Source organism: Nerophis ophidion, linkage group LG11, assembly GCF_033978795.1.
Source record: "Nerophis ophidion isolate RoL-2023_Sa linkage group LG11, RoL_Noph_v1.0, whole genome shotgun sequence".
NCBI classification, from domain to species: domain Eukaryota; kingdom Metazoa; phylum Chordata; class Actinopteri; order Syngnathiformes; family Syngnathidae; genus Nerophis; species Nerophis ophidion.
The window spans coordinates 1,263,658-1,288,642 of NC_084621.1; the positions used below are offsets into that span (position 1 = coordinate 1,263,658).

General features: G+C 39.3%; 1 protein-coding gene across 3 annotated transcripts in view; it reads right to left on the bottom strand.

Annotated features, from left to right (window-relative positions):
• Positions 1 to 24,985, bottom strand: part of si:ch73-22o12.1 (nectin-2) — a 359,691-nt gene that overhangs the window by 165,353 nt on the left and 169,353 nt on the right. For all 3 annotated transcript variants that reach the window (XM_061914808.1, XM_061914807.1, XM_061914806.1), the window contains exon 6: positions 22,463 to 22,611. In XM_061914808.1, coding sequence (XP_061770792.1) covers positions 22,463 to 22,611 — 149 coding nt within the window. The remainder of the gene's footprint in view (positions 1 to 22,462; positions 22,612 to 24,985) is intronic.

Below are 24,985 nucleotides of genomic sequence, written 5' to 3' on the forward strand. Positions count from 1 at the left end.
GTCAAAGCGTTGCAATGGTCCGCCTTAACAGCTCAGTGATTATTGTGTATCTTGCAAGCGGAGGGCGTGTGGCGCAGACTGACACATTGTTTGGGTCTCAGGGACTGAGCTCGGAGTTGGACCGGCAGGGTGCCAATCTGGAGAGCAGCAGAGCATGTTTATGAGTGCCCGCGTGCCTCTCGGCAGGTCTTTTGGTCACTAGCTCAAATAGGAGGGCTCTGATCTGAAAATGAATTTTTTTTCTTTAATACAGTGGTTCTGCAACTTTTTATTTTATTTTTTTAACCAAGTATCACCTCAGAAAACACTTTGCTCTCCATAAAGAACAGCCTTAAAACAAAGTAGCGCAGTAGATTAACTAAAAGCCCGTCAGCGTCTTCAGCTCGGCCGTCAATAGTTTATTACAGAACCTGGCCCACTGGTTTTTTCCCTAACTATCTGACAATCTGATTGCTACAAAATTTCCGCCATCCTCTAAACAAAGTGAGTAAAAGGTCATTGACCATGAAATATACTTTGAAAACGATCACAGCACAGCATTTAGTTATATCACACAATCCAAACAACCTTCCCTACTCATGGTGCAAAAATAAAAACAAGCACACCCATTTAATCCATTGGAATGCACGATGGGAAAACACTCCCTCCACACTTATCCATGTTTGACGCATTTAAACTAACATATTTTCCGGACTATAAGGCGCACATAAAATCCTTTTTTCCCCCTCAAAACTCAACAGTGCGCCTTATAAGCCGGTGCGCCTAATGTACGGAATAGATCTGGTTTTGCTACCGACCTTGAAGCAATTTTATTCCGTACATGCTGTAATGATACGTGTGACCAGTAGATGGCAATCAAACATAAGAGATATGCGTAGACTGCCCTATGATGGCAATATGACTCAAGTAAACAACAGCAACATGTTATATGTTCATTAAAAATATAGAACATTACACACAGCGCTCAAAACCTATTAAAATGTTTTAATACGACTTTGGTAAGTTATGAAGCCGCACTGCTTGATGGATTGTACCGTGCTTCAACATATACAAGTATTACTTTTGGTGTGTGTATATAAGGTAAGACGTTATCTGACGTTTTGTTTAGCAATATTATGCAAAAGCAACTTTTCTTACCTTCTGGTACCTGCTGATCTGTATTTGGGATCTGCATAAATCCTGAAAAATTGTGCTCGCCCGCCTTTGTAGTCCATGCTGATACCGTAGTTGAAAAGCTTCTTTTCCTCTATTCTTGTTATTGGACATTCATCCTTCACTGTTGCCATTTTTAATATAAATTAATGTAAAGTTTTACTTATATCTGTCAATTAACTCGCCAAAGTGCAAAAACATAGCGGTGTAGTGACTTTACATTATTCACCCAAGGAACTTAAGTTATTAGAGAGTTCCGGTCGGACGATTCTTCACGGAACACATTTATGGCAACGTTGTTTCCGGATGAGGAGATGCTGCTCCGTTATTGATATAAGTAAAGTCTGAATGTCATTAAAACAGTTAGCTCCATCTTTTGATCATTCTTCCAATCTCGTCCTTGCACGCTACACCACTACAACAAAAATGACGGGGAGAAGACGCTGCCGAAGGTGAGACACGTAAATAAGACCGCCCACAAAACGACGCATCCGGAAGAGACTGTCAGAAAGCGGCTTGAAGATGATCTGTAAAACATCATCTATGCAACATTTTGACCAAAGAACCACTATTACATGTTATGTAGACCAGTGGTTCTCAAATGCGGGTACGCGTACCCCAGGGGGTACTTGAAGGTATGCCAAGGGGTACATGATTTGTTTTTAAATTCTAAAAATAGCAACAATTCCAAAATCCTTTATAAATATGTATATTGAATAATACTTCAACAAAATATGAATGTAAGTTCATAAAGTGTGAAAAGAAATACAACAATGCAATATTCAGTGTTGACAGCTAGATTTTTTGTGGACATGTTCCATAAATATTGATGTTAAAGATTTATTTTTTTGTGAAAAATGTTTAGAATTAAGTTCATGAATCCAGATGGTGGCGGGGTTTGCTGCTAGCGGGGTGTATAAAATAGTCAGGAAGTGTCAAGAATACAAAGGATTATGGGTATGTGTTGTGTTGCGTTTATGTTGTGTTACTGTGAGGATGTTCTCCCGAAATGTGTTTGTTGTTCTTAACTGGTGTGGCTTCACAGCGTGGCACATATTAGTAAGTGTTAAAGTTGTTTATATCACAACCATTAGTGTACTCTGTGTCACCCAGTATGCCTTGCAGTTGTGTGCGTGTTGTCGCAGTAGCCACACACAACATGATGCTGGACTGACAAGCAGATCGTACATGATGTAGAAGGCGACAAAGTCAATGATTACATTGCACACCCTAATACTTATTATCTGGGTGACTGCCGGCAGACATGCAGGAGAATAATAGTGTCTCTTGTTGTCTTTGAATGGCAAAGGATACCGATCACAGAAACATGCGTATCAAATATTTTCGGATGGTTCAACCGCCACCCGCCCGAATCTAATTAAAATCGATTTTTTTGTCATGTCAAGCGCCCGACCTGCGGGTTATCCGCGGACTCTGTGGATGAGACAGCAAACCACGCATCTCTTATTTATATATATATATATATATATATATATATATATATATATATATATATATATATATATATATATATATATATATATATATATATACATATACATACATATATATATATATATATACATATACATACATATATATATATATATATATATATATATATATATATATATATATATATATATGAAACACTCGAGTTGGTGAATTATACTGCTCCCCTCTTAACCACGCCCCCCACCCCAACCACGCCTCGGCCCCACCCCCGACCACGCCCCACACCCCACCTCCCGAAATCGGAGGTCTGAAGGTTGGCAAGTATGTATGTGCTTATCTTTTTATTCGATTTTGTGCGCGGCCTGTATTTGCCGTGCGCAGAGGACGCGTGAGCACTGTGCAATTGTACAGGTGTGTACCTTAGAGCAGTGGTTCTCAAATGGGGGTACATGAAGGTATGCCAAGGGGTACGTGAGATTTTTTTTTTTAATTCTAAAAATAGCAACAATTCAAAAATCCTTTATAAATATATTTATTGAATAATACTTCAACAAAATATGAATGTAAGTTCATAAAGTGTGAAAAGAAATACAACAATGCAATATTCAGTGTTGACAGCTAGATTTTTTGTGGACATGTTCCATAAATATTGATGTTAAAGATTTATTTTTTTGTGAAGAAATGTTTAGAAGTAAGTTGATGAATCCAGATGGATCTCTATTACAATCCCCAAAGAGGGCACTTTAAGTTGATTATTACTTTGATGTGGAGAAATATTTATTTAGAATTGAATCATTTGTTTATTTTTTAGTTATTTTTATATCTTTTTTCCAAATAGTCCAAGAAAGACCACTACAAATGAGCAATATTTTGCACTGTTATACAATTTAATAAATCAGAAACTGATGACATAGTGCTGTATTTTACTTCTTTATCTCTTTTTTTCAACCAAAAATGCTTTGCTGTGATTAGGGGGTACTTGAATTAAAAAATGTTCACAGGGGGTACATCACTGAAAAAAGGTTGAGAACCACTGCCTTACAGGGAATGTTGCCCCAGGGGTACACGTACCCCCATTTGAGAACCACTGGTATAGGCTATATAAAATGTGACTAACATGGAGTCAGCTTTCGGCCCTCAGACTAATTATTTTGGGCCAATGCGGCCTCCCAGTCACCTGTACTCTCGCCAAAGGTGCTGGATTTTGGTGCGGCCAAGTGTGAGTGCACCTAAGATAGAGGGCGGGAGAGAAGCTCAGGAGCACAACACAAGATGTGGGTGAAGGATGGATGGGGACCACTAAGCTGTGATTAAGGAAGAGCTCCTGGTATTTGAGAGTGAAGCTTAAAAAGGGGGGTAAAGTACTGGCATGGGAGGGAGCAAGAGACGGGGATGCAGAGGGCTCACCGGGATCAGAGCTAGACTCTTAGAGGCTGAAAGACAACCTGTGAGAGATAAGGAGTGAGCTGGAATGAAAAACAGCAAACTTCAACAAAATGACCCCTGAGAGATAAATGGAGAAAGTAGCAGAGGGTAGAATCTGTTTGTGTGACTAAGCATCCAGATCCAAGATGAGAGAACAGCCATCCCTCATCCCCGCCTGCAGGTGCACAGGACACACAAGCATCCTGCTGTGTAAACTCATGTGAGTTTGTCATGCAGCTGTGCTGGGGTGGCAGAAGATCTGCTTATGTAGCAGGTGCTGGCTATTTCACGCCTGTCGCCCCATCTTAGATCTGTTTGTCTACATGCTTCCACATTAGTAGCCACACCTCTTTAGCACCAAACCCATCTGGAGTCCTTAACACATCCTTCATTAGTTCCAACCACCTTTAGAAGGAGCTCCGTAAAAACATCCATCCATCCATCTTCTTCCGCTTATCCGAGGTCGGGTCGCGGGGGCAACAGCCTAAGCAGGGAAGCCCAGACTTCCCTCTCCCCAGCCACTTCGTCCAGCTCTTCCCGGGGGATCCCGAGGCGTTCCCAGGCCAGCCGGGAGACATAGTCTTCCCAACGTGTCCTGGGTCTTCCCCATGGCCTCCTACCGGTTGGACGTGCCCTAAACACCTCCCTAGGGAGGCGTTCGGGTGGCATCCTGACCAGATGCCCAAACCACCTCATCTGGCTCCTCTCCATGTGGAGGAGCAGCGGCTTTACTTTGAGTTCCTCCCGGATGGCAGAGCTTCTCACCCTATCTCTAAGGGAGAGACCTGAGGAAACTCATTTGGGCCGCTTGTACCCGTGATCTTATCCTTTCAGTCATGACCCAAAGCTCATGACCATAGGTGAGGATGGGAACGTAGATCGACCGGTAAATTGAGAGCTTTGCCTTCCGGCTCAGCTCCTTCTTCACCACAACAGATCGATACAACGTCCGCATTACTGAAGACGCCGCACCGATCCGCCTGTCGATCTCACCATCCACTCTTCCCTCACTCGTGAACAAGACTCCTAGGTACTTGAACTCCTCCACTTGGGGCAGGGTCTCCTCCCCAACCCGGAGATGGCATTCCACCCTTTTCCGTGAATACCTTAAATCAGGGGTCACCAACGCAGTGCCCGCGGGCACCAGGTAGCCCGTAAGGACCAGATGAGTCGCCCGCTGGCCTGTTCTAAAAATAGCTCAAATAGCAGCACTTACCAGTGAGCTGCCTCTATTTTTTGAATTGTATTTATTGACTAACAAGCTGGTCTCGCTTTGCTCGACATTTTTAATTCTAAGAGAGACAAAACTCAAATAGAATTTGAAAATGCAAAAAAATATTTTAAAGACTTGGTCTTCACTTGTTTAAATGAATTCATTAATGTTTTTACTTTGCTTCTTATAACTTTCAGAAAGACAATTTTAGGGAAAAAATACAACCTTAAAAATGATTTTAGAATTTTTAAACACATATACCTTTTTACCTTTTAAATTCCTTCCTCTTCTTTCCTGACAATTTAAATCAATGTTCAAGTAATTATTTTTTTTATTGTAAAGAATAATAAATACATTTTAATTTAATTTTTCATTTTAGATTCTGTTTTTTCGAGGAAGAATATTTGTGAAATAGTTCTTCCAACTTATTATGATTAAAATTCCCCAAAAATTATTCTGGCAAATCTAGAAAATCTGTAGAATCAAATTTAAATCTTTTTTCAAAGTCTTTTGAATTTCTTTTAAAATTTGTGTTCTGGAAAATCTACAAGAAATCATGATTTGTCTTTGTTAGAAATATAGCTTGGTCCAATTTGTTATATATTCTAACCAAGTGCAGATTGGATTTTAACCTATTTAAAACATGTCATCAAAATTCTAAAATTACTAATTATGTTCCATAAATTATTTTTCGATTTTTTCAAAAAGATTCGAATTTTCCAGTTTTTTTCTTCTTTTTTTCGGTTAAATTTTGAATTTTAAAGAGTCGAAATTGAAGATAAACTATGTTTCAAAATTATTATTTTTTTCTCCTGTTTTCTCCTCTTTTAAACCGTTCAATTAAGTGGTTTTTTTCATCATTTATTCTCTACAAAAAACCTTCCGTAAAAGGAAAAAAAATGTACGACGGAATAACAGAAATAAATACCCATTTTTTAATATATAGTATATATAGATTTATTGATTAAAAGTAAATTGAGCAAATTGGCTATTTCTGACAATTTATTGAAGTGTGTATCAAACTGGTAGCCCTTGGCATTAATCGGTACCCAAGAAGTAGCTTTTGGTTTCAAAAAGGTTGGTGACCCCTGCCATAAATACTCCAATTAACGGTTGCATGGTTTACAAGAGCAAAATGACAATAACTGCGGCAGTAGGCAACCTCCTGGTGTTTGCAATTGAAGAGTCACAAGTGGTTAGCATCAAGCAGCTTCATCCAGCTCTGTGTGCACTTTAAACTGTCGCTCGACACCAAATATATTTATTGAATAATACTTCAACAAAATATGAATGTAAGTTCATAAAGTGTGAAAAGAAATACAACAATGCAATATTCAGTGTTGACAGCTAGATTTTTTGTGGACATGTTCCATAAATATTGATGTTAAAGATTTCTTTTTTTGTGAAGAAATGTTTAGAAGTAAGTTGATGAATCCAGATGGATCTCTATTACAATCCCCAAAGAGGGCACTTTAAGTTGATGATTACTTCTATGTGGAGAAATATTTATTTAGAATTGAATCACTTGTTTATTTTTCAACAAGTTTTTAGTTATTTATATATATTTTTTTCCCCAAATAGTTCAAGAAAGACCACTACAAATGAGCAATATTTTGCCCTGTTATATAATTTAATAAATCATAAACTGATGACATAGTGCTGTATTTTACTTCTTTAGCTCTTTTTTTCAACCCAAAATGCTTTGCTGTGATTAGGGGGTACTTGAATTAAAAACATGTTCACAGGGGGTACATCACTGAAAAAAGGTTGACAACCACTGATCTAAGAATGCTGTGTTTTCATTTCCACTTTCTCATGCACCTTAAATCGTAATTAAAGTTGAATCTTTAAATTTCAGTTAGATAATTTAAGATTTCAAATTTTGGAAGGATGCTCTAATTGTTGCCTAATCTCTTCCTCTTTGCAGTTACATTAGATAAACTACCACACTACCTTTAGCTCAATTCCCACCACATTTTATTGGTTTTAACCCTTCTGAAATTGTGATAATGTTCCCCTTTAACACATGCAAATACAGCAACTTCCTGCCTTGCTCTGTGCCATCTGTCAATTCCTCTTTGAAGTTGGTAGGTCAACCTCATTTCAATTTAACGCCAAGTTTCATTTCTCTTCAGCTTGTCTACACAATGCATGAGCAAACAATCCTATTTGAATGAAATGAGATAACTTATTTACAATTAATCCAACAGTAAGGACAGCGGAAAAGATTATCAGGACTCCTCTTCCTCCTATCCAGGAGATCGCAAAAAGCCGCTGCCTGACCAGGGCTCAGCAAATCTGCAAAGACTCCTCCCACCCCCACCAAGGACTGTTTTCACTGCTGGACTCTAGGAAGAGGTTCCGCAGCCTCCGAAGCAGAACTTCCAGTTTTTGTAACAGCTTCTTCCCTCAGGCCGTAAGACTCTTGAAGGCATCACAACTATCACCTCACTGCCCCCCAAAATGGATTAACTCGCTGGAAAAGAAAGACAATATAACATACATCCATAAACCTGGATGCATATGAAAAAGTACAATATATTTATCTGTACAGTAATCTATTTATTTATATCTGCACCTTATTGCTTTTTTTTATCCTGCACTACCATAAGGTAAAGCAACGAAAATGTTCTTATTTGTACTGTAAAGTTCAAATTTGAATGACAATAAAAAGGAAGTCTAAGTCTAATTACCACAAACTCTTTGCTGCAAAAATAACGGAATCAGTGTCAATGTTCTTATCAATTATTGACTTGATCAATCAATCAATGTTTATTTATATAGCCCAAAATCACAAGTGTCTCAAAGGGCTGCACAAGCCACAACAACATCCTCGGTTCAGATCCCACATAAGGGCAAGGAGATACAAACCAGTGGGATGTCAATGAGAATGACTATGAGAAACCTTGGAGAGGACCGCAGATGTGGGTGACCCCCCCTGCCCAGGGGAGACCGGATGCAATGGACATCGAGTGGGTCTAGCATAATATTGTGAAAGTCCAGTTCATAGTGGATCTAACACAGGGGTCAGCAACCCGTGGCTCGAGAGCCACATGCGGCCACATGAGCAACGCCCTGGTGTCTCCATGGAGCTCTTTCAAAATTGTATGGAAATGGAAAAAGAATGGGGTGAAAAATAGATTTTTTGTCGTAATATGGTTTCTGTAGGAGGAAAAACACGACACAAACCTTCCTAATTGTTAGAAAGCCCACTGTTTGATATGTTTGTGTTTATGCTTTACTGATGAGAGTATTTGGCGAGCGCTGTCTTGTCCTACTCATTTGAACTCACCGCTGTGTGGACATGTGGAACTTTCTCCGACGCTGCCACATAGACGCGTTTTATGCCACTCCTTCTTTGTCTCATTTTGTCCACCAAACATTTTATACTGTACGTGAAAGCACAAAAGTGGCCTTTTTTGATGCTGACTTGTTATGGAGTGCTAATCTGGCACATTTAGTCAGGCTAATCAATGTTAACATGTTATTTAGGTTAGATGTATGTAAACATTGCATCATTATGCCTCGGTTGTAGGTATATTTGAGCTTATTTAATTTGCTTTACTTGTGTTGGGTGTGTATTTAATTTACCGTATTTCCTTGAATTGCCGCCGGGGCGCTAATTAATTTAAAACCTCTTCTCACTCCTGCGTTTACCAAAGGCATGCGGCAAAAGTAAGCATGCGCCAATTATTTTAAGACCTCTTTTCACTCCGGCACTTACCAAAGGTATGCAGTAAAAATTTGAGTGCGATGTAAGCTTGGACTTTAAATCCTACTGAATAGCTCTAAATCTTCTTCCCTTTATGCGATTTCAAATTACCGGTATTGAAATCAGCCTCCTCCATTTTGAAAATGATGACAGGAGAAGTGTCACTCGTGACGTCACGAGTTTGACCCGGCAGTAATACTAAGCATGCGCTAATTATTTTGGGAAGCGAGTTTGACTCGGCAGTAATTCAAGGCAGGCGCGTACTATATACCCTGAGGCAATTCGAGGAAATACGGTATATTTGCGTGTCTCATGACTCAGTATCTGTATGTTGTAGTGGCTGTGTTTCAGATAGTTATTAGTGTGCCATGTTGTTCCAGACCACAGCAAACAATACACAGCATGCAAAGATTGTAATAAATGCATTAGAAGAAGACAGCCTGCCGTTTCCTTTAACTTAGATACACACATTTATACCTTTGGCCATTAAAAGCCAGTCATTTCCAGGAGTTCTCACCCTCTGAGAAGTTTTACTAATTTTCTCCAATGTTGTAAAAATGTGTAGAATAAATATTACATTGCATCATTTCTGCGTCAGCCTGCGACACACAGTCATTTTGATAGTAGGCTAATATAGCTAATACAGACACATCATGTGTTGCCTTCACTTATATTATTTTTTGCGGCTTCAGACAGATTACATTTTTGTATTTTTGGTCCAATATGACTCTTACAACATTTTGGGTTGCCGACCCCTGATCTAACATAGTAGTGAGAGTCTAGTCCATATTGGATGTAACATAGTAGTGAGAGTCTAGTCCATATTGGATCTAACATAGTAGTGAGAGTCTAGTCCATATTGGATGTAACATAGTAGTGAGAGTCTAGTCCATAGTGGATGTAACATAGTAGTGAGAGTCCAGTCCATAGTTGGGCCAGCAGGAGACCATCTCAAACGGATACGGGTCAGCAGCACAGAGATGTCGCCAACCCAAGCACAGGCGAGCGGTCCACCCCCAGTCAAGGTTGTACCAACCATATTCCAAACCATACACTTTTCTTTTTAATTGAACATATTTTATTACCTGTGCCAGGAGGTGTATTGTATGTACAGTTATTACTGAGGTTTGTCTCTCAGATAGCTAGTTAGCAACATAACTCAAAAAGCCGTTGGTGGATTTCACAAAAACTTTCAGAAAATGTCTAACATCAGATTAAGAACAAGTATTAAAATGTTGTGGGTGATACAGATCATTTCTACGACTGTATGTTACCTTACGTTGATGCTGCGAGGCTGAACTTCTTTGTGGAGAGGTGGGACTACTTGCGACAAAGAGAGTGGACGACTGACAAGAGGGTTCTTTCATTCCGCAATAGAACCGGGCGCTTACACCGATGCTAAGAGTCAACCCTCTTAAAGCCTGTTTAAAAGCGACAAACAAACTAAACAAATATGCACAGACGTAGCTTTTTAAGTACCGTAGTTTTCGGAGTATAAGTCGCTCCGGAGTATAAGTCTCACCTGCCAAAAATGCATAATAAAGAAGGAAAAAAACATGTATACGTCGCCCTGGAGTATAAGTCGCATTTCTGGGGGAAATTTATTAGATAAAACCCAACACCAAGAATAGACATTTGAAAGGCAATTTAAAATAAATAAAGAATAGTGAACAACAGGCTGAATAAGTGTAGGTTATATGAGGCATAAATAAGCAACTGCTATGTTAACCTAACATATTATGGTAAGAGTCATTCAAATAACTATAACATATAGAACATGCTATACCTTTACCAAACTATCTCTCACTCCTAATCCATAAATCCCATGAAATCTTCTTCCTCGATGTCGCTTCCAAACAACTCTGCCAACTCCAAAGGTATGCGCCGCTTCCTCTTGTCGTTTTCTGCTGCATATTTCACTACATCCAGCTTGTAATCTGCAGTACATGATCTCCTTTTCAACGCCATTTTTGTTCATCCCTTCTCAGTTTTTAGAAGTTACCGCCAACGATGAAATTATCCACTTTAATTGCTACGGTAGTAGCATATAGCAGTTAGCATTCCATGACCCACAATGCACTTCTGCCATGACCCTCCACCGCCGAATTCTTAGTAGTTGACGTGTGTGTGACGATTGCTGACATTTTCTTGGTCTCGTCCGCGAATGAGATAAATAATATTTGATATTGTGTAATCTGCAGTACATGATTTCCTTTTTGCTGCCATTTTTGTTCAGCCCTTCTCAGTTTTAAATAAGTTACGCCAACGATGAAATGATCCATTTTAATAGCTACGGCAGTAGCATATAGCAGTGAGCATTCCATGACCCTCCCCCGCCGAATTCTTATTGGTTGACGTGTGTGTGACGATTGCTGACATTTTCTTCGTCTCTTCAGCGAATGAGCTAAATAATATTATTTGATACTTTACGGTAATGTGTTAATAATTTCACACATAAGTCGCTCCGGAGTTTATGTCACACTATGAAAAAAACTGCGACTTACAGTCCAAAATACGGTAATTCTTCAATGAGCTGAGGTTTGTTCGTTTGTTGGCGACATAACTCAAAAAGTTATTGACAGATTTTGAGTCAACTTTGATTAAACCACTGCCTGTATTTATCATCTCCGAGTGTTTTTCTCGTTTTATTGTGTTTCCTTTGAAAAAAAAAAAATGGTGACAATGCGTTGATGGAAGAGGAAGATGACAGGAGCGTGAACCCTCGATAGGAACCATAAGCTTGAGGAAGTAGAACGACGCAGAAGACGATAGATAATAGGCTGTCGGCCAAACTTAGCTTCATTAATCAACATTCTTCCTCATTAGTGTCCACAAGTTCTTAAAGCGAAACCATTCGGCTGCAACTTTTAGCACCATTAGACCTACTCTGACAAACTGTGATTTATTTGTGATTGTTTCCATGACTGGCAGCATTTAAATTAAACACTGGCTTGATGCTATTTTCTGGTCATTTGTCATTATTTAAAGTCTGCATTGAAAAGTTACAAAGAGTTTACAGAAAATAAAACTTTGATGAACTACAGGACTAAAAAAAGTGGCGGGCTACTTGTTAGAGACCCATGATCTGGAGTCATTCCACAGCTTTTCAAGCAATCAATCAATCAAAGTTTTTTTATATAGCCCTAAATCACAAGTGTCTCAAAGGGCTGCACAAACCACAACGACATCCTCGGTAGAGCACACATAAGGGCAAGGAAAAAACACATTTATTTGATAAAACCCAACACCAAGAATAGACATCTGAAAGGCAATTCAGAATAAATCAAGAATAGTGACCAACAGGCTGAATAAGTGTAGGTTATATGAGGCATAAATAAGCAACTGAGAAGGTACCTGGTGTCACAGGTATTTGGTGACCAACCCCAAGATGCAGAGATGGAGGCAGGCATGGAATGTGAAAACATATTGAATTAAATACTAAGACAAAAACAGAACCAAAAGGGTACAAACAAAAAGCACGCACATATAACAAACTAAGGGCTATGAACAAACTAATCGGAAGCAGGGAACAAAAAACAGGAAGCTACAAAACATCCATCAAATATCGATTACCGCTACGCTGCATTCACACGAGCAGTAGGAATGACAAGTAGAAAATGACATTGACACGACGACATGTGACAACGACAAGGATCCAGCACTGACTGGAAGACAAAGTGGGTACAAATAGGAGCGGGCTGATTGACTACAGGTGTGGCCAGGTGCCGATCAGCCGCAGATGAGGTGACAACAGCACACAGGGAGACAAACAGGAAGCTGAACCAAAATAAGAGCACTTGACAGGAACTAAAGACAGGAGATACTAAACACAGAGGAAACAAAGACAAATGCAGAGGACAAAACTAAAACATAGACAAACTGTCAGGGGAAAGCCTGACAACTGCTATGTTAACCTAACATATTATGGTAAGAGTCATTCAAATAACTATAACATATAGAACATGCTATACCTTTACCAAACTCTCACTCCTAATCCATAAATCCCATCGAATCTTATACGTCTGGTCTCTTACGTGAATGAGATAAATAATATTATTTGATATTTTACGGTAATGTGTTAACAATTTCACACATAAGTCGCTCCTGAGTATAAGTCTATGAAAAAAACTGCAACTTATATTCCGAAAAATACGGTAATTGTATTGACTTGTGGACCCCTGGAAGACTATTGGGTTGTTGTGGCAACCAGCTAATGGGGATCCTTAATAAAAATAAATAAATCAATCAATCAAATATTCACTATATTGCTTATCTACACAACCACGTTCGTATTATGATAATAGGATCAATGGACTGGACTTTCACAATATAATGCGAGATCCACTCCACATCCATTGCACCCACATCTGCAGTCCTCTCCAAGGTTTCTCATTGCCATCCCACTGGGCTGAGTTTTTCCTTGCCCTGATGTGGGATCTGAACCGAGGATGTTGTTGTGGTTTGTGCAGCCCTTTGAGACACTTGTGATTTAGGGCTATATAACTAAACATTGATGATTAGAACAGCGGATTCCATTATCAGAATCCTTGCTCATAATGGATATTTTCATATCTACATTTTCTTTTACCGTATTTCCTTGAATTTCCGCCAGGTATATATTATACGCCTGCCTAGAATTACTGCCGGGTCAAACTCGTTTGCAAAATAATTAGCGCATGCTTAGTATTACTGCCGGCTCAGGATTAATGCCGGGTCAAACTCATTTCGCAAAATATTTTTTTTTTTAGCGCATGTCTAGAATATCCGCCAGGTCAAACTCGTTTCGCCAAATAATTAGCATATACCTACAATTCCCACCGGGTCAAACTCGTCACATCACGAGTGACACTTCACCTGTCATCATTTTCAAAATGGAGAAGGCTGATTTCAATCATTTGAAATCGCATAAAGGGAAGAAGATTAAGAGCTATTCAGTAGGATTGAAGGTCCAAGCTATTGAATATGCTAAAAAGAACAGTAAACAGCTATGTTTTATTAATATACCGTAGCTGCGTGTGTCAAATAGGAGTCATTAAATGACTCCCGCCTCCTGGTGGTAGAGGGCGCTAGTGATCCTTCTTGCGACTACTCGGCTGCAGAAGAAGTGACAACAAGCAGCAAGAGTGAGCAGCCATCCTTTATTTTTTCCTCTCGCTTGCACTTTTAACATGGAGGATTACATATCTAAAATAAAACAGTTTTCTAAACTGGACTTTCAATGGAAGCAGGAGGTAATAAAGGAAGATCTCCATCGAGACAGAGAGACTTTTAAAACTGAAGAAAGATAAGGAAGACTTCTATAAACAAGTTATTGATGCTTTTGATCAGAAGGAGCTGCACATGGACTTCATTTATAAGTAAAGGTAAGACCATAATAACGTTTTTTTAATTAAATATGCTTTTCATGATGGTATCCTTACATCACACTCAAATTTATAAGCGCGAGCCTAAATTCACCGCATGCCTTTGGTAATCGCCGGAGTGAGAAGAGGTTTTAAATTAATTAGCGCCCCAGCGCCAATTCCAGGAAATACGGTACTTGATTTAACACCGAAAGTCGAATGGCTGCACAAATTGAGCTTCCTCTCTCCTTAGCTGTTGAGTGACAGAAGTAGGAAGGAGCTGATGGAACCACAAGAGATTGGAGTGGAAATGTGGCGAGTTTAACACAAAGAAATTAAAGTCCTACTGAAAGCCACTACTAGCCACCACGCAGTCTGATAGTTTATATATCAATGATGAAATATTAACATTGCAACACATGCCAATACGGCCGCTTCAGTTTACTAAATTGCAATTTTAAATTTCGTGCGGAAGTATCATGCTAAAACGTCGTGGTATGATGCCGCGTACGCGTGGCGTCACGCATTGTAGAGAACATTTTGTTCCAGCACCTTTCCCAGCTATAAGTCGTCTGTTTTCATCGCATAATTCCACAGTATTATGGACATCCGTGTTGCTGAATCTTTTGCAATTTGTTCAATGAATAATGGAGACGTCAAAGAAGAAAGCTGTAGGTGGGAAGCGGTGTATTGCGGCCGCCTTTAGCAACACAAACACTGCCGGTGTTTCATTGTTTACATTCTCGAAAGCTGACGGTGAAGCTTTACTATGGAACAGAGCGGTCAAGCGAACACGGTTGGATTGGACCACACACACAAAGTACAGTGTATCATGCAGCCATCATTTCGAAAGATCGTGTTTCAAAGAGGGTCCCTTGCAAAAGGCAGAGATGGGCATCGCCACTACCCGTCGACTGGTGCTGAAGAAAGGCGCGGGGTCGACCTTCAGGTTGTACAGGTACGACCATATAATCTCACTAAAACACTAGTAACAAAATAAGGAGATAAGGGATTTTCCAGAATTATCCTAGTAAATTTGTCTAATAACATCTGAATCGCTCCCACTGTATAGCCTTTTTTTTTCTTCTAGTCCTTCACTCTCACTTTCCTCATCCACGAATTTTTCCTCCTCGCTCAAATTAATGGGGAAATCGTCGCTTATCTCGGTCCGAATCGCTCTCGCTGCTGGTGGCCATGATTATAAACAATGTGAGGAGCTCCACAACCCGTGACATCACGCACACATCGTCTGCTACTTCCGGTACAGGCAAGGCATTTTTTATTAGCGACCAAAAGTTGCAAACTTTATCGTGGATGTTCTCTACTAAATCCTTTCAGCAAAAATATGGCAATATGGCGAAATGATGAAGTATGACACATAGAATGGAGCTGTTTAAATAGGGGACATCTCATTTCAGTAGGCCTTTAAACAAAGTTGCAGGGTGAAGGGGGGATTAATAAATAAAAATGTGTGAGAAAGGGACAGCGGCTGGTGAAATGAGGAGAGAAGCAGCAAAGGGTGACTGATCCTCTCTGAGAGGCTGGAGACAAGACAGACACACGCCACATAGCCACAGATAGCGGAGGCCAATAGCTCTGTGAGATAGGATGCTGTGGCACAAGACTCCCACGGGAGTTTGAAATGCCTTCAGCATCCAACCTCTCTTTCCATCCTTCCCTCTCTGCCCAAGTGAGGATTGCTCGCTGCCACTGATTCATCCGGCTGCACATTCCCTGACTTCTTAGTCCGTAAAAAGCCTCCTTCCTCCCTCCCTTGCAGCCGCGCACCCTGGACTTTTACATCTCGCTTTGCTCGCCGCCTGGCACACGCAGCGGGGGAGGCTGTGCGATGGGTTTTTTGGGGTCCCCCCCCCCCGCTACAGGAGAACAGAACGGTCCCAGAGGAAGAGTGACGCATGCTGTGGCACCGTATGGAGGAGAGAGAATTGCAGAAAGCCGAGGAAGAAGGAGTACAAAAACAAGGAGGGACTAAAAAAAGGAGGGCAGCGGGGGTTTTTTTGATGTAGAAAAGTAGAGTGAATGGCAAAGAAAAGCCAGGCTCCTCCATTAGAGGGACAAGTATCCCTGCATCCTTTCATTCCACTGAGAATTGAAAGGCGACGAGTTATTTTTACATCAGGTGAGACGTAAATGACAATCAAGGTTGCAATTTTAATGATTGAGGAACAGCAGGGAGGTATTGATTTATCTACACCTTAAGGCAGTGATTCTCAACCTTTTTTCAGTGATACCCCGGACTGTTGAAGGACTGAAGCTCTACATAAAACAAGAATGGGAAAGAATTCCACTTTCAAAGCTTCAACAATTAGTTTCCTCAGTTCCCAAACGTTTATTGAGTGTTGTTAAAAGAAAAGGTGATGTAACACAGTGGTGAACATGCCCTTTCCCAACTACTTTGGCACGTGTTGCAGCCATGAAATTCTAAGTTAATTATAAGCAAAAAAAATAATAATTTGAGCATCAAATATGTTGTCTTTGTAGCATATTCAACTGAATATGGCTTGAAAAGGATTTGCAAATCATTGTATTCTGTTTATATTTACATCTAACACAATTTCCCAACTCATATGGAAACTGGGGTTTGTACAAAGGAGGAGAACCAGATCAAATGGATGTCGCCTCAGCAGAACAGCATGTTGTCAACTTCCTGCAATCAAAGGAAATGGAAGTAGACAACAATACCGTGGAAACATGCAACCCACTAAACCAGTGGTTCTCAACCTTTTTTCAGTGAACATGTTTTTAATTCAAGTACCCCCTAATCAGAGCAAAGCATTTTTGGTTGCAAAAAAAGAGATAAAGAAGTAAAATACAGCACTATGTCATCAGTTTCTGATTTATTAAATTGTATAACAGTGCAAAATATTGCTCTTTTGTAGTGGTCTTTCTTCAACTATTTGGGGAAAAAAGATATAAAACATGTTGAAAAATAAACAAGTGATTCAATTATAAATGCATATTTCTCCACATAGAAGTAATCATCAACTTAAAGTGCCCTCTTTGGGGATTGTAATAGAGATCCATCTGGATTCATCAACTTACTTCTAAACATTTCTTCACAAAGAAATAAATCTTTAACATCAATATTTATGGAACATGTCCACAAAAAATCTAGCTGTCAACACTGAATATTGCATTGTTGTATTTCTTTTCACACTTTATGAACTTTTATTCATATTTTGTTGAAGTATTATTCAATAAATATATTTATAAAGGATTTTTGAATTGTTGCTATTCTTAGAATATTTAAAAAAAATCTCACATACCCCTTGGCATACCTTCAAGTCCCCCCAGGGGTACGCGTACCCCCATTTGAGAACCACTGCCTTAAGTAACATGTGCCCAAGTCTTGAAGGGATACACAAACTTGATGCATGTCCAAATTAAAAGTGTTACTTCTTCTTGATTTCTGTTATCCTAAGGCAGGCCTGGGCAATTATTTTGACTCGCGGGGCCACATTTAAAGACAAAAATGTGTCTCGGGGCTGGTATATCTATTTTTAGGAACTCCAATACAATACTCACAAAAATGTCTGATTGAATGCTAAAATCGTTTTGACAAACCACCTTAAAAAACGGAAATTTTTTTTTTACTGAATGAGACGCCCAGACTGTACATGGACATAAAGAATGTGGGATTGACAATACTAACTAAGAACGATAAAACATGGAATATGGATATACGTCACAGCCCCTCGCCAACAACATATTTTACAATCAAGCAAAATGCTACAAAATTGCAACAAAACACAGCGAAATATGAATGTGAAAGGTATCAATATCATCAATATTTTTATCGTCACAAAATGTTTTTTAATTTTTTTTTTCCAATTCCTATTATATTCATAAACTCAGCAAATGCTTCCCTAGACAAACGAGAACTTAAATTAGGACCAATGTCTGATCCTGTAACTACTTGGTATCGGATCGATACCTGAATGTGTGGTATCATCCAAAACTAATATAAAGCATCCAAAGAAAAGAAGAATAAGTGATTATCACATTTGAACAGAAGTGTAGATAGAACATGTTAAAAGGGGAAGTAAACAGATATTAACAGTAAATGCACAAATAGATTGATAATTAATTTGTACAGTTTGTCCTTAATAATGTTGACAAAAAATTAGAATGATAAATATTTTACTGCATATGTCAGCAAACAAATTAGGAGCCTTTGTTTGCTTACTTAGTAATAAAAGACAAGTTGTTTTGTATGTTCACTATTTTATTTAAGAAAAAAAATGTTTATGTTTAATATACCCTAAGATTTTTGTTAAAATAAAGCACAAACGAAATATTTTTGTGGTAAAGTATCGGAATACATTTTGGTACCGATACCAAAATATTGGTATGGAGACATCAATAGCTCCATCTTTTGACATCTCAAGTCAAGTGACTTTATTTGTATCTGAATGTAGATTTTCACAGAAGTGATATTTTGAAGTGAAAATGAACATTTAAAAACACAGATTTTCACCTTTTTACGGACATTTCGCATGCCTGTATTTTTCCAAACTAGCTTCGAGACACTATGAACCAGCAAGTATTTCAAAACAAAAAGTGAGAATTCTGAACAAACCTTTAATCTCTTGGGAAGTTCTGTACATACAAACCCCGTTTCAATATTAGTTGGAAAATTGTGTTTGATGTAAATATAAACGGAATACAATGATTTGCAAATCCTTTTCAACCCATATTCATTTGAATATGGGTTGAAAACCGACATCAATCCCTAAAGGATATCACCACATGGGCTCAGGAACACTTCGGAAAACCACTGTCACTAAATACAGTTTGTAGCTACATCTGTAAGTGCAAGTTAAAGCTCTACTATGCAAACCAAAAGCCATTTATCAACAACATCCAGAGACGCTGCCGGCTTCTCTGGGCCCGAGATCATCTAAGTTGGACTGATGCAAAGTGGAATAGTGTTCTGTGGTCTGATGAGTCCACATTTCAAATTGTTTTCGGATATATTCGACATTGTGTCATCCGGACCAAAGGGGAAGCGAACCATCCAGACTGTTATCGACGCAAAGTTGAAAAGCCAGCATGTGTGATGGTGTGGGGGTGCATTAGTGCCCAAGGCATGGGTAACTTACACATGTGTGAAGGCACCATTAATGCTGAAAGGTACATACAGGTTTTGGAACAACATGTGCTGCCATCTAAGCGCCGTCTTTTTCATGGACGCCCCTGCTTATTTCAGCAAGACAATGCCAAGCCACATTCAGCACGTGTTACAACAGCGTGGCGTCGTAAAAAAAGAGTGTGGGTACTTTCCTGGCCCGCCTGCAGTCCAGACCTGTCTCCCATCCAAAATGTGTGGCGCATTATGAAGCGTAAAATAGGACAGCAGAGACCCCGGACTGTTGAAGGACTGAAGCTCTACATAAAACTAGAATGTGAAAGAATTCCACTTTCAAAGCTTCAACAATTAGTTTCCTCAGTTCCCAAACGTTTATTGAGTGTTGTTAAAAGAAAAGGTGATGTAACACAGTGGTGAACATGCCCTTTCCCAACTACTTTGGCACGTGTTGCAGCCATGAAATTCTAAGTTAATTATTATTTGCAAAAAAAAAAATGTTTATGAGTTTGAACATCAAATATGTTGTCTTTGTAGCATATTCAACTGAATATGGCTTGAAAAGGATTTGCATTATAGTATTCCGTTCATATTTATATCTAACAAAATTTCCCAACTCATATGGAAACGGGGTTTGTACATGCGGAATATTAAACTCAAATCCAAGGCAAGGGTAAAAATGCACTTGATGGGAGTCATTAGTGTCTCTCCTGGAGACGGCCGCCTCATCTTCAAGGCGCTGCTTCCCATTAATGAACGCTGCTCATTTGCTTTACTTAAGTCTCTCCTGTAATCACTGCCGGCCGCTATCTTTATTCCCCCCCCCCTCATTCTTTTTTGATCATCACGTTCACAGAATGAACTTCTTCGGCTCATTAAAAGAAATAATAAAATAACACAAAAGCAAAAAAAAGGAAGTCAAGTCGCGACCGCAGCATGGAGGAAACTTTAAATGGGAAAGCGTCATGAAGCTGCACTCAAGAAGGAGGGCGCGTCATGCAATTAAAAGTGGTCCACGGGAGGAGGCGAGGTCACAGGCACACAATAACACACTCACACACACCATGGACCTTCTAAGCCCATCACTACACACCTGACTGTATTCCACACCCAGCAAAGTGTGTGTGTGTCCCCGGGACGCTGCATGAAAGTGTAAACTAACAGTAATGTTTGCATGTGTGATGAAAGACTATTTCATTCAGGTTCTTCAGCTTAGAGAAAGTTTGCAAACAAGTCAGGGTTTCTTTTTTTCTTTTTAAATATAAGATTGAACCTGTATGAAGTGTGCTTTAATTTCTGGTGGGGGGAAGAAAAATGAAATGCCACATTTACTTTAAACCGTGTTATGACATTCAGCTTACGCGGCTGAATAGAAGAGGATGATGAAAAGGAAAATGTTCAAAATCATCATAAAGTGCAGAAAAACTGAGAGCTTTTGCATCATTAATCATTAATAGTTGTCTCCAGTTATACAAACCCCGTTTCCATATGAGTTAGGAAATTGTGTTAGATGTAAATATAAACAGAATACAATGATTTGCAAATCATTTTCAAGCCATATTCAGTTGAATATGCTACAAAGACAACAAACTCAAACTTTATTTTTTTTGCAAATAATAATGAATTTAGAATTTCATGGCTGCAACACGTGCCAAAGTAGTTGGGAAAGGGCATGTTCACCACTGTGTTACATCACCTTTTCTTTTAACAACACTCAAACGTTTGGGAACTGAGGAAACTAATTGTTGAAGCTTTGAAAGTGGAATTCTTTCCCATTCTTGTTTTATGTCGAGCTTCAGTCCTTCAACAGTCCGGGGTCTCCACTGTCATATTTTACGCTTCATAATGCGCCACACATTTTCCATGGGAGACATGTCTGGACTGCAGGCGGGCCAGGAAAATACCCGCACTCTTTTACTACGAAACCACGCTGTTGTAACACGTGGCTTGGCATTGTCTGGCTGAAATAAGCAGGGGCGTCCATGATAACGTTGTTTGGATGACAACATATGTTGTTCCAAAACCTGTATGGACCAATCAGCATTAATGGTGCCTTCACAGATGTGTGAGTTACCCATGCCTTGGGCACTAATACACCCCCATACCATCAGAGATGCTGGCTTTTCAACTTTGCGCCTGTAACAATCCAGATGCTTATTTTCCTCTTTTTTTCCGGAGGACACCCCGTCCACAGTTTCCAAATATAATTTGAAATGTGGACTCGTCAGACCACAGAACACCTTTCTACTTTGCATCAGTCCATCTTAGGTGAACTCGGGCCCAGCCAAGCCGGCGGCGTTTCAGGATATTGTTGATAAATGGGTTTGGCTTTGCATAGTAGAGTTTTAACTTGCACTTACAGATGTAGCGACCAACTGTAGTTACTGACAGTGGTTTTATGAAGTGTTCCTGAGCCCATGTGGTGATATTCTTTACACACTGATGTCGGTTTTTTGATGCAGTACCGCCTGAGGGATCAAAAGTCCGTAATATCATCGCTTGCGTGCAGTGATTTCTCCAGATTCTCTGAACTTTTTGATAATTTTACGGACCGTAGATGGTAAAATCCCTAAATTCCTTGCAATATGTCGTTGAGAAATGTTGTTCTAAAACTGTTTGACAATTTGCTTACAAATTGTTTGTGAAAGACTGAGCATTTTTTGGGAAGCTGTTTTTATAGCCAATCATGGCACCCACCTGTTCCCAATTAGCCTGCACACCTGTGGGATGTTCCAAATAAGTGTTTGATGAGCATTCTTCAACTTTATCAGTATTTATTGCCACCTTTCCCAACTTCTTTGTCATGTGTTGCTGGCATCAAATTCTAAAGTTAATGATTATTTGCCTCCCAAAATAAAGTTTATGAGTTTGAACATCAAATATGTTGTCTTTGTAGCATATTCAACTGAATATGGCTTGAAAATGATTTGCAAATCATTGTATTCTGTTTATATTTACATCTAACACCATTTCCCAACTCATATGGAAACGGGGTTTGTAATATTTTTGTATTACCGACATACTGTAGTGTTTCTTATCCGCATGGTTTGACTGACCTCTGACCAACGCCGTGATTTGGTGTCTGCCCACGCCGATGCGGTTCTTGACCTCGCAGACAAAAGTGGTGTTAATGCTCTCGTCCACCTTGAGGACCTTCAACTGGTTGTCTTTGATCTGGACAGTTTCCGGCATCTCACCTGTCATACTGGAGGAATGTGGCTGGGTTAGGTTGCTGTTAAATTGCATTAGCTCCAACTTACATAATGCAACAAGGATGTGTGGCAGCTTGAGAAAAAAAGAAGAAAAAAAAATACAAAACAAAGCTGGCTTTAGTTATGTTTGTGCTCCTCTTTTCCTGCATTTAGTGTAGAGATTGTTAACTTTCACATTTCCCTGAAAATCAATACTGGTACTCAACAGTAAAGTTAAAGTTAAAGTAGCAATGATTGTCTCAAACATACTAAATGTGGCGAAAATATTCTCTGCATTTGACCCATCACCCTTGATCACCCCCTGGGAGGTGAGGGGAGCAGTGAGCAGCAGCGGTGGCACGCCTGGGAATCATTTTTGGTGATTGAACCCCCAATTCCAAGTCTAATGCTGAGTGTCAAGCAGGGAGGTCATGGCTCCCATTTTTATAGTCTTTGCTATGATTTGGCCGGGGTTTGAACTCACAACCTACCCATCTCAGGCCACTGAGTAGGTACTTGTGAGTGTTCATGAGGTAAAACATGTTAATTTGTTTAATAACATATTTTCCATTATTATTTAACACTCATAAATGCGCTTTGTATATTTCTGAGTCTCATTTGCAAGTAATCATTTATTTCAGTTTGTCATCTGTGTTGCCATCAAGTTGAAAGTGCCAATATTGTCTTTTGCTGAGCTCTGTAAAGTGAAAATATTGTACTTACTACACACTCACTGTTTGATTCTAACGTGCCTCGTAGTTTTTAAATTTGGAGGCGTTAAAATGGTCGTGTAAGACCACTAATGCTAATCAGTAGAATTAAGGCTGGGCGATATATTGACATGCACGATTTATCACGGGTTTGTTTCTGTGCGATATAGGAAATGATTATATCGTGATATTCAAGTATACGTTTTCACGCAGTTGTTTTTACATTACATTACACTACAGGCTCTTCTCACTCTTTCCTATGTCTCCTTCTCACAGACAAGCGCCCCTTCTTATACACATCAAACGTCACATACGTATACGCCCTCGCGGAGCAGAGAGGTAGCAACATGAGTAACATCGGCTGTGATGCTAGCAGAGCCGTGCGAGTGGTAATACGAGAGAAAGAAAGTGCGAATGAAGGAAGAATTCATTCCCAAGAAAAACAGCAGGGGGTCCATCGTCTGGCGGTGGTTTGGCTTCAAGCGGGAATATGTCGAACAGACAATCGTAATTTGTCAAGTGTGGGACAAAATGGCGTTGCTACAAAAAGTAGCATTACTGCTAATATGTAGCATCATTTGAAAAGTCACCTGCTAGAGAATGAAGAGTGTTTACTCCGCATGTCAACATCTCCTTCTCCAACTTAATATAATAATGTCCTCAGTAAAGTATGTACCACATAACGAAGGACGAACACTCTTTGATTTCCTATTATGCAGCTCATTTTTATTTGACACTTAAAATGTCTCTGACAATCTTGCACTTTATGTTTTGGAAATGACATGAATTTTTGAGCCATTGCTTAATAACTGTTTAATAAATACACTTTTGGTCAATTGACTTAGTTGTGGTTTCCCTCTCTGCATGAAAGTTTAAAAGTAGCATATATGAATGCAGTATGAAGAAGAATGTTTGAATGTAGACACATAGAATCATCATACTGCTGTCATTATATGTATCAAGTGTTTATTCAAGTCCAAGGCAAAACATCGAGATATATTTTGTGTATCGCGATATGGCCTAAAAATATGGAGATATTAAAAAAAGGCCATATCAGCCAGCCATAAGTAGAATGTATACAGCATTTTCAATTCAAATTATCATTAAACGAGCCCATTTCAATAGGTCAAGTCTTACTTTTGAGCGCTTTTTATCAGTCATACTTTCTTTGTTGGTATGGAAATATGCAACACTATTAAGAGGCAGTCCGCTACAAATATACCCGTTTGCCCGCCAGGTGTTTGAGACCCTGTCAAGTCTCACCAAAGGTATCAAAATACAGTATGGTATTGTTCGATTCTACTTAAATCGGCACATGGTAGAATTTGTTTGGTACCTTGAAAAGTACAACATTTTGTAGTATCCCAGGTTGACAGCTCAACCAGAATGAAAACTATTTTTTTTAAGTCCAAGGGGTCCTTCCTTATAGCTGTGTTAAACTCTGACTGGTGGAGTCAGAAGAGTAAATGGAATTTTAAAAAAAAAAACAGTGTAAAAATAACAATTAGCATGTCACTAAACATGATGTACACGTTTGTGTACTTATGGACTGAGTACTAATCCAATAATTAAAATTTGAAAAAGTACAACAACCCCTTAAAATCTCATATCATATACAGGTTCATTGCAAGTAAAGACAATTTTGGATAGAGTTGTCTGTACTGTAAAGTTCAAATCT